Raw genomic sequence first — 15,666 nt, 5'->3', positions numbered from 1 at the left:
AAGATATTCGTGTAGCGTTAAGGACGGACAGGGTATTAACTCCGCGCGAAGGGATTCCCGGTAATGCGGGCACGCGTTATTTACAAATCTTATATTGGACGAGCTTTTACCCGGGGCTGAAGTGCGAGGGACATAAAGCTTAATTCATTGTTTGCTTCGCGACGAGTTTGTCGCTGGCACACGTGCCTTGTCACGCGACGAACGTGCCCGACGCAGTGTCACACGCAAGCACTCGAGAGACAAAGGGAAATTTGTATTCGAATATCGACGGTACAGTTTTCCATTCGCGTCGATCGCGTTCGAAACTATCGGAAAGAGAAAAAAGAAGTCGAGATTCGACCGAAAAATAAAAAGAAAGAAAAAAAAAAAGAATAGTATCCGCTTCTTGAAGCAATCAATTTCAATTTCTCATCCGCATTGTATACTTTTATTGTTTGCCAGCCGTGCTCGGTGCAGGTTCCACGTATATTTGCGTCTCGGTCGAATGAAGCAGCCAGGGAGTGTCGCGGCGAGTAATCTCGTTTCCGCTTGGTCCACGAAGTTAAACTCCGTCCATCGGACCCGACCGGCTCTCTGTCCTCGTGTCCACATCTCGTTTCGGGTTCCCTTCGCCGTCCTCTTTCCATGGAGCCATCGTCCGCTGGTAACTTCGAGGGGGAGTTACCCCGAACAATATATCAGTTTACAATGATAAAAAGCAAACACGGGAAATAACACGAGGAATTACTGAACCAAACAATATGTCCCTCGTCTCTGGAGAGACCGCGTATATTTCGACCGAGCGCAGCCCGGCAGCATCCGACGGAGGGTGTGCCAACGGCCACGGGGACGCGGGGAATGGACTCATTATCACCCGTCGAACGGCTCGGGGTTGGTCAAGTTGACTCAATTATAACGGTCCGTTTCTTTCATCAAAGATAGTACCTCAGATGCGTACCAACTCGCGAGCTGATTAGTTTCTCATCGAGTGCGCATATCGCAACAGTAACCATCGAGATCCGATGATCGACGAACGAAATAACTTCGAGCGTCTTTCACGGGTTCGAACGACACGAAGGCGCACCGTCGGGTTACCTCAAGGGATAGAGGAACAGAGAGGATGACTAAAAATTGGTACCCTCTTGCTCGCGGGTGTCTCTTGGTGGGTAGCACTCGTGTAAGCAGTGACTAGTGAGGTAAACTCGAGTGTCTGAGGGGTAAAGGGGAAATGGAGGGCTAAGGGGTGAGGAGTGGTCGTCGCTAGTGGGTGTAAGGAATGGAGGGATAGTAGCGAACCAGGGTATGTTGCCTACGGGAGTTGGAGAAGGGATGGTTTTTCCTCAGTCTGAGCATTCCGTAGACGATATGCTCGCAGCTCATGGCTCACTTCGTCTTGGTTCGCATGCGGCTTGTACGCGTTTCTATATACACACGTCCACGGTCTTCTTCTCGTCTCTTTTACTCCAGCACCGAGGCCGATCTCGCGTCTCCATCTGGCTCCCTTTTTCTGCCCTCGGTCTCCTTTCTTCTCTGCTACCCTCCATCTCTCTTTCCCTTTCTGACTATCTGCGTGGCGTACGCGCGGGCCACCGGCAAGAAGTAGACAATTCACAATTAGCAAACACAAACAGAAGAACGAGTGGCTTCAAGTTGCTTGGGACGCGGTGGCAACGGGCTTAGCCGGAAGCAAACGGTGGGGTAGGGACTTCTGGGATGCGAAGCGACTAGCTTGGCAGTCCCTGAGCGTCAGCCTCCGCTCCAGAATACTCTTCTCAACTCCCGGCCCGACAGAGACCGGCGAAGGCGCATGTATGTTCTAGGGCTAACGGGTGTACGTACCGATGTACCCTCATCCCTTAAACCGAAAACGAATCTATTAAATTCGATTGAGAGAACGTTTAACGAGTCCACTTACCGACAGACATACTTTGATCGTGCGTTCTACTCGCAGGATGCTATCGATTCGTCGATAGACGTTACGTTATTATAAGCCATATCCTCGGTGGAGGGTTGATCAGACGGAACGGAACTATGAGCACAAGGAACCGTTTAAGGATTCAACCGTGGAATTTACATTGTCCACGAGGGTAGACGGGGATTCTAGAGACGTCTTGGGAGGCAGCTTCCTTCGTTTGATCAATCGCGCGATTGTGCTCGGTCCCGTCTGGACGTACACCCGGTATGCACGCGCATCGGGCTCTCACCGTTGCGTTGGAACACTTGAAGCCCCAACCAGTTACGGCAACAATAGGCTTTGTCTTCGCGCCGTCGGCGCTCGCAAATTGGTAGAAATCTTGATTAAAGGTGCAATTCCGCTGCTGCCTACGGACAAATATGAATTGCACCCCCGATGCTCCCCCACCCTCTTACCCACCTGCCACTTTTTACCGTTCCGACAAATGAAAATGGAAAAAACGTGTCGTGCTATACTTCTTACCACGCGACAGATCCGCGACTTTTCAAGGATCGAGATTGGGATACCTCTTTCTAATCAGACACTGCCACATTAAGGATATTATTGCTGATGGAACAAAATCACGATTTTTCGATCTCTTTCTCTTTCACTCTCTCTCTCTCTCTCTCTCCCTCTCTCTACACGTGTACCATCGGTCCTCCCATAATTTTCTCGCTACCTCGTTTCATCTGTATTAAGAAACGATGTATTTATTGGACCAACGTATCTGCCGACACGCGGTAATTCGATTTCGTTTATGATTCCGTAAGATAATCCGATTGCGAGATTACACGGCGTTACGGATCGATAGAGCATGATCCTGGCAATGGGAAAGGGAGAAACAGCAAGACACGTATAGAAATGGAATAATAACGCGTTGTATATGACAGATGCGATACAGAACCACTTCCGATAATCCGCCTTGGGCTTATCCCTTTGCAGTAAACCCCAAAATCGTGGCTGTATCGCGAGCGTGACCCATCTAAGCAGAAATAGCTCGTTAACATTTGGATCCGGTAATCTGTCTCGTAAAAATCTGATTCCTCCTCTCCGCATCCCGCATTCGATACTTTTGTTGCTCGATCGAAAATAAAAAATCAACAGATCTTGACTTTGCCCAATTCGAATCCCCTGTATACATACCAATAGGCCCCGAAGGCTTCGACGTGTTCATGCTCATCCTGTGCAGAACACACATCATAAATTGTGAGTCAATTTACATAACGATAATTGAGACGTACATGAAAGCTCGTTCCCGACTCGCGGCAATGCTATCCGCAAACGGGCTTTGAATTTCGAAAAGCGTATCGATATTCCCCGCAACCATGTATCGGTCCAGCGCGAAACTGGCTGATAGATTCCTCGCTGAAACAAATTCGTTGAAAATCCATTGCGCGGAGCATTTCCGCTTATTTGATTCGCGTGTATCCCAGGCGATCCATTATTTTGAAAACTTTTTATTTATGAAAATTTTATGCGGAGTATTGATAAAACGAAAATTGAAATCACTAAGATACTAAATTATTATAGTAGTGATTAAAACGAAGATTTTTTGCTATATTTGATTTCTATCGTATTCATTAAAAACAGACAAAACATGAATGAAATCAGAATCGTTACTCACATGCTGTATTATATCAATTAGTACTTTTATGGCATTATTATTCCTCCTACGGGGAAATCGAAAGCTATCGCTATCTACGAATAAAATTACGAAGCATTACGATCATTGATTTATATTTACCAGCTGACGATACATTAGCCTGAGATAATCTTAAGTAAATCCAGCTGGAACGCGCCGCCTAGCCGACCAATCTCTTGAGCTATATCTCTAACCAGAATGGATCTGCGCCATAGAATTTCAGCAATATAGATGGACAATCTCTGTGACTCTATGTAAAACGAAAACGACAGGCACTGTGACAATTGAGCATGCCGTAGGCATAAGTAGAACGTAACTTTAAGCTTCAGCGGTCCTACCTACATAGGTATGTGACGTTAAGTTAATATCTTAAGTGGACTTCACCCGCACGAAACGTCTTGTCAGGAATACATTGAAAGTAAGTAATGCGTATACTGTAAATATTTTGTTTCTATACTCTGACGGATTATATGTGATTTACAGGCTACAGATCATTGTCAAGAAACGAAAAGTCAATTTTATTTGTACTTCATGGATAGTTTTACGCTCTGTGTCTTCACCGGATTGATATTTTATACCTTTGGCCTAAAATGGTGCTACGAATATGCCAAGTACTGGGTAGGTCTAAGAGCTAGAGATGATGCACATGCATCGAAAAGAACAAGATTCATACAAAATTACCGGAGATTCATAAATGGCCATCCTATAGAAGGAGGCCTGAAATTGATAGCGACTGCCATGGGATTAATCGGTACTGTAACCGGCGGCTTTCAACAAGATGGGTCTCGCTCTCCCAAAGTTGTGCTCGCTACGATCTACTTATTTTTTGCATTCTCTGGTCTGGTTGATATATTAAATTTCTATTTTCCTCACAACGTGAGCAAAGGATTGGTTAAATTGGCTCTTGCTCAAAGTTTCTTTGTAGAAGGGTTTCTTTTTCTAGGTGAAAATAATGCAAATACTGCGTTATTTAGTATCTTACTGGCCTTCACAGTATGGACTACATCTTTAGTTATTATCCTAGAGCTTATGTGGCCTGAAATGAAGCTTGTGAGAGCTAGTACCACATTGCTCCATGGTAGTTGGATGACGCATATGATATTTACACCCAATGATAACAGATACATAACAGACCAAAATACTGTTGCTCTTCTGTTTGCTTGGCATATAGCTGCTGCTTCAGCTGTAACATTGTGTATAGTCGCGGCAACCAGAAGTCGTGCCCCTAAGCTGATAATGGAAGAACCACCAGAGATACCAATTTATGATTATTGCCAAGAACCAATACAGAGAATGTAAAGTCTCTGATGATCGGGCAAATAAATCTTTCAATTGTGCCAACATGAAATTCTACAAAAATGCACAAAAATAATATCTTTAGGGTAGTATATTGTTAGTATACTGTAATGTCAAGAAATCAAACAGTACCAATCAATTAGGATTTTTATACATAGCATTAGTATTTTTTATAACTTCATTTTATACTGCATCAAAAAACTATTTTTTAACATATTTATACGAAAACAATTTTGTAATATTCTCCAATTGTAGTAATGTATTCAATAGGAATTAAGAGGTGCCTTATTATTATTGCCCACTTATTTATTAGTAGGATTTTATCTTTTGTAATATGTTTTTCTATTATACCATAAGCCTACTGTAAATATAGTAAAAAAGTCATGTAATCATATTCATTGTAAATAAGTAATATATTTTACCTACCGTTTATTAATCATATAATTAAAATCTCCTATTTGTATCTCTTAAATCAAATCCAAAAGCTAGTTTCTTGTAAGTTACTAGAAAATTATTGTAATACCAACTGCAACGCTATACATATCTCTATCGATTTCCTAATGGTAACTTTTGACTGGTTAGAATCCAAATTATAACTAGTGTTATTCTTTTATTAATAATAACAAATAAATTTGAAGATTGGTTAGAATTTAAACAATAGTATATAGTATGGTGATACTGATGATGTATTTAAAGTTGTTTTCTATTGTTTAATTAACTCCTACATATAATGAACATACAATGTAGTGTATTTTGTAGTCAGCATCATGGTTTAATGATTAAAATTTGCTCTTGTAAGAAATAAGGAGGTAAAAATGGAAACAACTGTAGAGCCTATGGAGGAAAGTCCAGAAAAATTTCAAACAAGTCCTCCGATACAAGTAGTAAGAGTTCCAGTGAAACATGCTAATCTTGGAATAAGGAGCCATGCCATGTAAGAAAATGATACGAGTAGAAAAATACCAAAATTAAGTACACGCTTAATGCTTGTTTATTTCTTTCAGGGATATGAGCACAATGGTAGAACTCACTTCTTTTAGCACGCTCGGGAAAATACAGCCTTTTTTAGTCACAATAACAACTACTGCGGCTTTATTGGTGGATTTGCATTGTCATTTAACGGACAAAGAAGTTTGTGGCTATCTAGGTGGTCATTGGGATATTAATTCACACAGTAAATACTTTTATAATGCTGAATGTAACATAGTATCCATTTTTACTTACTAAAAATTATTTTATTTAATGTACTAGATCTATCTATAACAACTGCCTTCCCATGCCGATATTCTGGCAAGGATAAGTCTGCTGCAGCTGCAGTTGAAACTGAAATTGCTAGAGCCATGGAATGGAAACGTGTGACATTAGTTGGATGGTATCATTCTCATCCCAGATCTCATGCTTCCCCTTCCCTTAGGGATGTTGATTCTCAATTAGATTATCAAATTAAAATGAAGGGGCCTAGCGATAATGGTTACACACCATGTGTGGGTTTAATATGTTGTAAGTTCCTTTTCTGATAAAAATCTTTATTTACTATATAAAATTTTCTGGTAATGTTTAATGGTTTAGAAATAAGAAATGTTGATTTCAGCCCCTTATAATACAGATGGCAGTTGTTATGAATCTAATTTTAATGTATTTTGGTCCCTGCCACCTCCTGAAAATCGGCCTCATGAATATCCAAGACCAATGCTCTTAAGTTATACACTGTCTCAGGAGCATTTTCTTTCTCAAGATACATTAGAAGAAATTGTAAGTGTGCAATTATATTCAGTTGTGAATAATTCGGAAAATATATTTTAATCGATTGTTATATTCGTTGTTTCAGAGAAGATGCATAGAGTATTATAGAAGCGAAGGGGGTATTGATTTTACTGCCAATTTTAACAACAATACAACCTATCTCGAACGCTTAAGGGTAAGTATAGAATCAAGTTTGATGTAACTCAAATGCTAAATTAGTAAAGCTATGGTATTTTAATATATTCTAGTGTTCATTAGCGTCCAAATTACCTGGTCGCAATAGATCGAATGGTTCATACTGGGATGTAATTAGGGAAATGATTTGTCCTGGTTCTGAGGATGGAGCATCGCCTGAATTTCTTGCTATGAAATTTCCATTGGTACCAGTTTCAGAATCACTTGTTCCTTCAGTTCCGCCAGGAGTGGGTCTTGCACCCAATAACGCACCAGTCTTCCTCACACCTGTGAATTTTAAGCCTGATGGTGCCATAATTACGCCTACATCGAAACCATTCGTGATGCAACCCTCTACTTCTAGAGATAGTATTAAAAAAGACATTATAGGTGCAGATACCGCATCTATTACACAATTAAAGGACGGAAAGCAACACATATCACCATCAGAAGTGATGCCCAGCTTTCAATCAGGAGAACTTACAGTGTCCGTGAAAAATGCTAAATGCGAATATGACTTTGCACCCGCTGATTTTTCAAAAGTATCCAATACTCTCGGAACGGATACTGGTGTTAATAAGACGCGTTCGTCCGCTACTCCCGATTTCCCTTTAGCAGACATCACGCAACAAATTTCCAAGTTTTCTGACTTATCAAAGCTAGCTAATTTTTCTACAGCAGACTTGGCGAAACTCTCTGGATTTCCTATACCGGATTTTGCAAGAACGTCGTCACCCTCGCCGTCCACGTACATGCGTAACATTGCGAACTTGTTTGGGCCAATTGGTAAAATCTCTCCTGCGAGAGATATCGAAGGAAACGAACGTAAATCAAACGATTTCAGTATGGTTGATCCCGTTCAGTCTCCGTTCAAAGCAACCACCGGATCCTCAGAATCTTGCAGGAATTTTTCTGCAACACCGGAGGACTACTCAACTGATCGAAAGAAAATGGATGTACAAAGCGATAGTTTGAAACTGAATCGATCGAACGAGTACCAAGGAACCGAAGATTTGTCAATCTCTAAATCAGAATTCGGTGGAATGTTGGACATGACCACGATGCATAAGAAGCAACAACAATCGCAAGCCATTGATATCGGGGATTCGTTGAATTTATCGAAAGATCGTCAATAGACACTTGCCACCTTGATCAGTATTTTACGATTGTGATTATTTCTGTACGTTTATATTACACTGTATGTCTAAAATTGTCTAACTGCATAAATGTATTTAAGTTTGTTTTGTATTTTTATGTTTACAACTTGCGCTATATTTGCGCCTAAATTAAATTACTTTTTGTAATTTTGGAGGTATCCAAATCAATGGAAATAATTTTCACATTTGTTGTACTTAATACAAATCGTTTTTTTTTTATAGTAATTGTCCTCATTTATTCACACAAGAGAATCCTCACTTTCCTAACAAATATGATGCATTTTATCCTATAGAATATTTATATATATATAAAAGTATAGCTATATATAACGGAATTGCTTACATTTGAAGCTATATGACATACATACAGAAATATATAGATAAACTTATAGTGCATCATGTACAGAGATAAAATTGCGAACAACGTTGCATCATTTTATGTAGTAGTTGCTGGTTTAAGTATGTTGTATCCCTGAACGTATAAGTTAGTAAGTAAGTCGTACATTATTAAGACTAAAAATTGCCAAATACGTTGTGTTAAGGATAATAAAATGATAATTTATTTATATTTATATAGGTAGTTTCAAAAATACCCGTATGTATGTAAGTCAAAAACAAAATTCTATAACATAGCAGTTAGGTTATCTAAGGTTAGAATATGCTGTATACCGGAAATCGTATAATTTTCATTTAAAAAGAGTTTTTACAAGAATCAACATGTTTCGACCGGCAAGAAACATCTTGTCCACGATAAATCGTGTTAAAAAACGTCGTGCGGTGCATGCTAGTAATCAGAATTTAACAGAGGTCACAGAATATGAATGTAAGCATTGCATTTTATGCAGTTATAATATTTCATTTACTTCTGTATGCAATTATTTAAATACATGGTTGATTTACAGCTGTCATCTCAGATGAATACAAAAGAGGACCGATGGAAGGCAGAGCCCTTTATTTGGATGCTCAATCGACTACCCCATTGGTAAATGTAATATTAATATGACTTCTGGAATTTAAGCTGAGGTTTCGTTTAATTCTTGTACAGGATCCACGAGTACTAGATAAAATGATGCCTTATCTTACAACGTATTATGGAAACCCACATTCCAGAACTCATATGTATGGATGGGAAACAGAAGCAGCTGTTGAACATGCTCGTAAAGTTAATATTATACTTGTTTTAAGTTTCTTATATTAATCAAGGCTAGTTATACGATAATGAAATATTTCATCTTTTATAGCAAGTAGCAAATTTAATAGGTGCAGATAACAAAGAAATTATATTTACATCTGGTGCAACAGAATGTAACAATATAGCTGTTAAAGGTGTAGCAAGGTTCTATAAAGGAAAAAAGAATCATATTGTGACGACTCAGATAGTATGTTAACTGTAGTACTCTATTAAATATCCTGTGTTACAAAGTGACAATTACATATAATATCTTTTTATGTAGGAACACAAATGTGTATTAGATTCCTGTAGAGCTTTGCAAGCAGAAGGATTTGAAGTAACTTATATTCCAGTAAATCCAAATGGTCTTATTGATCTTAATGAATTAGAAGATGCAATTAAACCAACCACCTCTTTAGTATCTGTCATGATGGTGAATAATGAAATTGGTGTTCAACAACCAATTGCAGAAATTGGTGCTATTTGTAGGTAAGGAAAAATATATTGCAAAATAATACTAAAGAAAAAATACTTTGTTCCATGGCATCATTAATTTTGTAGGAAAAAGAAAGTATTTTTCCATACAGATGCAGCTCAAGCAATTGGCAAAATTCCAATTGATGTTAATGCTATGAATATTGATTTAATGTCCATTAGTGGTCACAAAATATATGGTCCGAAGGGTATGTTTAGAACACCTTTGTTTTATACTTTTCGCAAATTTAAACAAATAATTATTAACATAATTTTAAGGAATTGGAGCTTTATATGTGAGAAGAAGACCAAGAGTGAGAGTGGAAGCAATTCAAAGCGGAGGTGGTCAAGAAAGAGGTATGAGGAGTGGTACAGTACCAGCACCTTTAGCAGTAGGCATGGGAGCAGCTTGTGATTTAGCACAAATAGAAATGGAGGTAATTATAATTGTAAACTCGATATGTTTTGTTACATACCACAGCATATCAAGTATAAGTTAAACGTGTTCTTTCTTTCTAGTACGATCACAAATACATCTCAATGCTTTCGAATCGTTTAATCGATAAAATAATGGCAAATTTGCCGCATGTTATCCGAAATGGAGATCCTGTAGCTTGGTATCCTGGATGTGTGAATTTATCCTTTGCATATGTCGAAGGAGAATCTTTATTAATGGCTTTAAAAAGTATTGCTTTAAGTAGCGGTTCCGCATGTACAAGTGCAAGTTTGGAACCTAGTTATGTTTTAAGAGCAATTGGAACATCAGAAGATCTCGCACATTCCAGTATTAGGTAAATTCTGATCAAAATATAGTATTAAATAAGATTAATCCAAGTAATACGCTAATGGTTGTTTATCAACATAGATTCGGCATTGGTCGTTTCACAACGCTTCAAGAAATTGATTTTACCGCAGAAAATACGATTCAACATGTTAAAAGACTTCGAGAAATGAGGTACATCTTGTTTAGTTGTAATATGTTTATTTCGTATGAAAGCAGTACTTATTTTTGTGAGTTTGACTTTACGAATATGAAAACCGCGGTAGTCGTAAGAAACGGAGGGCACAAATTCGGACGTATTCCTTATAATTAAAAGTTTATATTAATTATTAATTGTAATACATAAATAGTAATATTTATTTAAATTGTTCATTTTGCAGTCCATTATGGGAAATGGTCCAAGAGGGAATCGATTTGAAAACTATCAAGTGGACTCAGCATTAGTGACTACCTGTCACTAGCTTTAACTATCTGTTTACATAGAAGCATGGACCGTAAGTTACACAAATAGATTGTCTTCTTAAGTAAAATACTTTTCAATGTGTAATAAATGTTTATTTAAAATCTTTTGCTTTCATGAATTTTGAAATTTGACTGTAATTATATAGGAATTTTACTGATATTCCCTCTTTTCCATTCTTTATCTTATGATGCTTTCCTTCATAGAAAAGCTTGCCATTACAATTACTTGATACAAAACTCATTGCTTCCTACACACTTTATTACTGTGTGTTAAGTCATTCCCAAGTTATAAAAAATGTATCAGGAGCATACAGTTGCTAGTGTTTATCATTTAGCACAAACACGATGGATCAGTAGCCTCATCGATATACGAAATTTTAAACCTATCTTTGTCCATTTCATGCAATTCCATGCGTGATCTGTTAGCTTCCACCAGATGCTGTGCTATATCTTCAAACATTTCGTGTATTCCTTCTCCAGTTTTACACGATGTTTTGTATATACCGGAGATTAAATTGTGGCATTGCTCACTGTAACAAGTAGAATTCTTCAAATTTACATTCATTTCTCACGTGTATCATATGCAATTAGGTTGTTACTCAACAAACCAAAATTGTTCCATTTCTGTGTCTGTTACTTGTGGAGCTGTGCTTTCCAAGTCACTTTTATTTCCACAAAGAAATATTTTTGCATTCTCAGCATACGTGACAATATCAAGTAAATGCTGCGATAAAAGATGAAAAGACGTTGAATTGTCCAATGCAAAAACTAAGATCGCAGCTTCTGCAAATTTGTAATAGCTTGATGTTACTGATGCAACTCTTTCCATTCCACCCGTATCCCATAATTGCAACTGTAACATAAAATGGAATCAAACGTCCAATACAAATATAAGGAAACATATAGGGTATGTTTAAAGTGTATAACGCTACAATATATAACAATATATGTACGTATGACGTATTTATAGAAATGTACGCGAAGGAAAGTGAAAAGATTAGTCGCGTTTAATTTGGTTTCAAGGATTTAGGATGTATATATATATGTATATATAAATGCATTACTCGTATTCGTCTGTCTTCGACAACATATTCTTTATCGATATTATCGAGGCCTAGGGTCGATTTTCGATCGTTGCTCGCTATAAAAGTGTTGTTCGCGAAACGCCTAAATATAGAAGTTTTCCCGACACCGTACTCCCCACACAGAATAACTTTCTGTTCGGTTACTTTAACAGTAGCCATATTAGGCTTATGTCACTTCGCCGGTCGTATTGGTATATAAAAACAGCAGCATCAGTAATAACAAATCATTTGATTACTTGCATTTTCCGTAATGACGCGAATACTCTATTCGTTCATCTGCCCGTACACAGTTACTAATACGAGCTTGATGACAGTCGTGAAAATAGAAATATTACACTAGTAACGGACCATAAAACACTACTATTATAGAGTATCTATTCGCATCGACACGATGCAATACAGTTTTTAACGAACTCGTAAATAGACCCCGGATAAAATTAACTGTATATCATTCTGCAATACATTTTTGGCGTAACTATAATTAAATTTGACGAATTAAGATACGATCTGAATGTTCTGCCAAACGCTTTCTAACTTTGCTACGATATAGATAGTGGAATTTTACTTTGTTGCAAGTGTTACGCGCGCGCAATAGTGTACTCGTGTGTTGACGAAATACGTAAACATAGTTAATTCCGAAATAATTGTACTCGAGTTTATTTTTATAACAAACAAGTACACGGAACTTATTGTGTGACGTCAATACATGGATATATTCGCCGAAAAATTCTAGATTATAATTATTAAATCAAAACGCTAAGTTAGTCTTAAATTTCTCATTTAATTTGCAAATTGAAATAATGTAGGAGCAATTAAATCAATGGTGTATATAGTGTGTTCTAGCGAAATGTTTATAGAGTTACACCACACGGTCCGTAAGGTAGCGCCACCTACAGGGGAAATCAGAAAACACGAGTATAGCGCGTGTTCTATACTCAGCTGTTTAGATTTCTTGTTTGACGTTACTTGTTTCAATGTTGCCGCAAACTTTTAACATAATCGTTTCTGTACCGTTTTTTTCACTGTGGAAATAACGATTTTTCGTCATGGTGTTAAGTGAGGTGAACAAATTTCTCCACGAGCTAGAGAAAGCCGAATTAGAGGTAAGTGTACCATTCGAGGGGTTTCGAGTATAGGTTATGTCGCGTTTTTACATTACCGAAATATTAATGCGGATATCATAGGTGGTTAATCGTCAAATGTCTTTTCTCTTTGCAGTCGCCGGGCGGTGTTGCACCAGCGCAAACGTATGCTCAATTATTAGCCGTATATCTCTATCAAAATGATTTGTGAGTACAAAGCCAGAATACTTATTCCCTTTACGCTTTATTCTTTAAATATCGATTGTACAGAAATCGAATCATTCGTTCAATTATAAATTTTGTTGAATTTAACATTTAGTTACACGAACTTGTATAATCTATAGTATCCATATATTTTTTATGACAAAATTATTGTTTATATCTACGCCACGCCATCTACAAACTCGTATTTATGCTTGCGAAATGTGACTCTTTTTTCGTAACGTTTTTTAACATCACCTAGAGACTAATCGTTTGTTATTCTCTGATGTGTAAGTATACTTTGTCATGTTTTTCTATATATTTCGTTCTACATAATACAATTGATACGTACATATGCGTCCTTTATTCGAACTTAATGGCGGGTGTTTTAAAACGAGCAACACTGGTCTCTAGTCATATTTTACTTTCCGTGTATTGTGTGTTTCGCTTAATCGAAAAACGATCACGCGACTAATCGACCGATCTCGTGTGTTTTCTCGCTTGTTATTTGCATGACGCAACGATTTTTGTTGCGTGATTTCTATCCATTTACGTTTAAACCCATTAATTAAATCATCTAACTCCCCGCATCATTATTGTTATCACACTTCATGGACGAGCTTTTATACCTTTTCTTATCATCATTTCACCCGTGTATTTATTTTTATGAATGAATGCATTTTGTTTTTATAACGAATTAATTTTTATATCCCAGTTCGTATTTACGTTCCAACTTCACGCGATTTATTCTCTTACCTGATATTTGGTTTTTCCGCTGCTTCCAATTTAACGGGACCTATAAAAAACACAATTAGTTTTTTTTTTCTTTACTTACATTAACGATACTTCAACGACACCTATTCGTTCCTTGTAAGACCTGCACGAGTGAGATTTCGATCCGTTTTATTTGATCGAAAAATCGCCGTCGCAGATGCAACGCCAAGTACCTGTGGAAGCGAATACCAGCTGACCTGAAAAGCGGAAGTGCGGAACTCGGCCAGATATGGGTGGTAGGGCAGCGTATGTGGCAAAGAGACTGGCCTGCGGTTCACGTCGCCCTTAACGCAGACTGGAGCGAGGATGTCTCTAATATCATGGCTGCTTTAAAAGGTACACGTCGTAGGATAGCATGAAATTAAATATCGAACAATATTCTGTTCCCGTGATCCTCGCGGGTAAACGTTGCGCGTTCGAAGAACTTGATCATTTCTTAAAACGAAGTATATCGAAGTTAATTTTAGCATTGTAGAAGGAACAGGCTCGATAGCTGCGTCGGGACATAAATTTTTGCTCGTTCTTTCAGATAACGTTCGAGAAAGAGCGATCACTTTAATATCCAAGGCTTACTCGTCGTTGGGTTTGACCGTGTTCGCGTCGATGACGGGGTTGGCGTTGGAGGAGGCACGTCGGGTGGCGATCGAGAGGGGTTGGACCGTGGATGGGACGATGGTGCAGCCTTGTAAGATCGAGAAAGAAGATAGTAACCTCGCGAGTGAGGTCTGCCTCACCGAGGATCAGCTGCAAAAGCTTACACAGTTCGTGTCTTTCTTGGAGAACTGAATGGGCAGCAACAAACGAGTCGTCAATGACGAAGCGCACGCAACACGAAGGCTCGATCGACAGTACTTTAAACTTAGTTTTACCTCGTAATCATATATTATATAAAGGAGGAAGTGTGCTTCAAAGGAGGCACCTGTGTCCCTTCCCTAAGTATATATCTACCTACGCGTCCTGCCCATTCAGTCGGAAGATCCATTCGACGAAGCTCTCTGCAAGTATGGAGTCAACAACTCGATTAATCAATAACCGGCTGCTGCGTGCGGGGAAACTGGCATTTTCTAGAAGAGGCACCTTCCATAGGAGAGAAGAGAAGAAAAATAATCTGCTGACCGAATTACGGTTTCTAACTTAATATAATATATATATATATACATATATAAATACTTTTCAATCAACCAGTGTTCATATTAGCATTAAAATAGCCCGAACGAATTATTCCTGTTGTAAAAAAAAATAATAACCACGGAAAATGATGAACAATCATTTTGATACAGCTTCCCGTGTATAAAGCGTTGCTCGCCGTTACCATTCAGTATTTTCCATTAACTCTTTTACTTCCTCCAAGGTTCATTCTTCCAGATTAGATTTATCGATCCTGTTAAACCCATGTAATCTCATTATGTGCTTTTTTTTCTCGTTGTTTTTCAAATATATCGAACGCGTTAGTTTTAGCAACGTCGTGCTCGTTTCAAGAAGAATCGTGAAGTTTCTGATTTTTTTTTAGAAATTCGAGATCGACTTGCGCAACCAGTATAAAATCCTAGAGCGATAAAGTCACGGTAGCTGGGGGAAGGGGTGATCTCGAAATGAGTGCTTCGATCGCGCGTGAAAGCAAGCGGGTGTATCGTGCTCGGTTCGAGGCCGGCTGAAAAATCCACGGCTAGGAGATTCTGCCGTGGGCATTG

General features: G+C 38.3%; 5 protein-coding genes across 5 annotated transcripts; 4 read left to right on the top strand and 1 right to left on the bottom strand.

Moving 5' to 3' along the window:
- The first annotated feature begins 3,968 nt into the window (after positions 1–3,968).
- On the top strand, positions 3,969–5,274 carry LOC143432538 (transmembrane protein 45B). Its single transcript, XM_076909205.1, has 2 exons — positions 3,969–3,993; positions 4,059–5,274. The coding sequence occupies exon 2, from the start codon at positions 4,107–4,109 to the stop codon at positions 4,872–4,874; it is 768 nt and encodes a 255-aa protein (XP_076765320.1). The 5' UTR covers positions 3,969–3,993; positions 4,059–4,106; the 3' UTR covers positions 4,875–5,274.
- A 174-nt stretch (positions 5,275–5,448) lies between these two features.
- Positions 5,449–8,159, top strand: LOC143432460 (uncharacterized). The gene is made up of 6 exons (XM_076909129.1): positions 5,449–5,805; positions 5,876–6,045; positions 6,123–6,371; positions 6,463–6,623; positions 6,700–6,789; positions 6,863–8,159. Exons 1-6 carry the CDS (start codon positions 5,687–5,689, stop codon positions 7,922–7,924), a joined length of 1,851 nt encoding a protein of 616 aa, XP_076765244.1. The 5' UTR covers positions 5,449–5,686; the 3' UTR covers positions 7,925–8,159.
- A 255-nt stretch (positions 8,160–8,414) lies between these two features.
- Nfs1 (Nfs1 cysteine desulfurase) lies at positions 8,415–10,937 on the top strand. The gene is made up of 11 exons (XM_076909174.1): positions 8,415–8,437; positions 8,527–8,768; positions 8,848–8,927; positions 8,991–9,107; positions 9,187–9,324; positions 9,400–9,605; positions 9,678–9,799; positions 9,870–10,027; positions 10,110–10,381; positions 10,456–10,545; positions 10,752–10,937. Exons 2-11 carry the CDS (start codon positions 8,663–8,665, stop codon positions 10,813–10,815), a joined length of 1,353 nt encoding a protein of 450 aa, XP_076765289.1. The 5' UTR covers positions 8,415–8,437; positions 8,527–8,662; the 3' UTR covers positions 10,816–10,937.
- Positions 10,938–11,068: 131 nt separating this feature from the next.
- On the bottom strand, positions 11,069–12,474 carry Rabx6 (RAS oncogene family member RabX6). Its single transcript, XM_076909212.1, has 3 exons — positions 11,898–12,474; positions 11,442–11,686; positions 11,069–11,363 (listed from the first exon to the last, which is right to left on the bottom strand). The coding sequence occupies exons 1-3, from the start codon at positions 12,075–12,077 to the stop codon at positions 11,165–11,167; spliced, it is 624 nt and encodes a 207-aa protein (XP_076765327.1). The 5' UTR covers positions 12,078–12,474; the 3' UTR covers positions 11,069–11,164.
- A 357-nt stretch (positions 12,475–12,831) lies between these two features.
- On the top strand, positions 12,832–15,293 carry Csn8 (COP9 signalosome subunit 8). Its single transcript, XM_076909213.1, has 4 exons — positions 12,832–13,021; positions 13,137–13,207; positions 14,133–14,311; positions 14,505–15,293. The coding sequence occupies exons 1-4, from the start codon at positions 12,965–12,967 to the stop codon at positions 14,759–14,761; spliced, it is 564 nt and encodes a 187-aa protein (XP_076765328.1). The 5' UTR covers positions 12,832–12,964; the 3' UTR covers positions 14,762–15,293.
- Positions 15,294–15,666: the final 373 nt, after the last annotated feature.

Source organism: Xylocopa sonorina, chromosome 1 (assembly GCF_050948175.1).
Source record: "Xylocopa sonorina isolate GNS202 chromosome 1, iyXylSono1_principal, whole genome shotgun sequence".
Classification (NCBI taxonomy): Eukaryota; Metazoa; Arthropoda; class Insecta; order Hymenoptera; family Apidae; genus Xylocopa; species Xylocopa sonorina.
The sequence above is the reverse complement of the archived record's forward strand: the minus strand, read 5'-3'. Positions and strand labels throughout refer to the sequence as shown.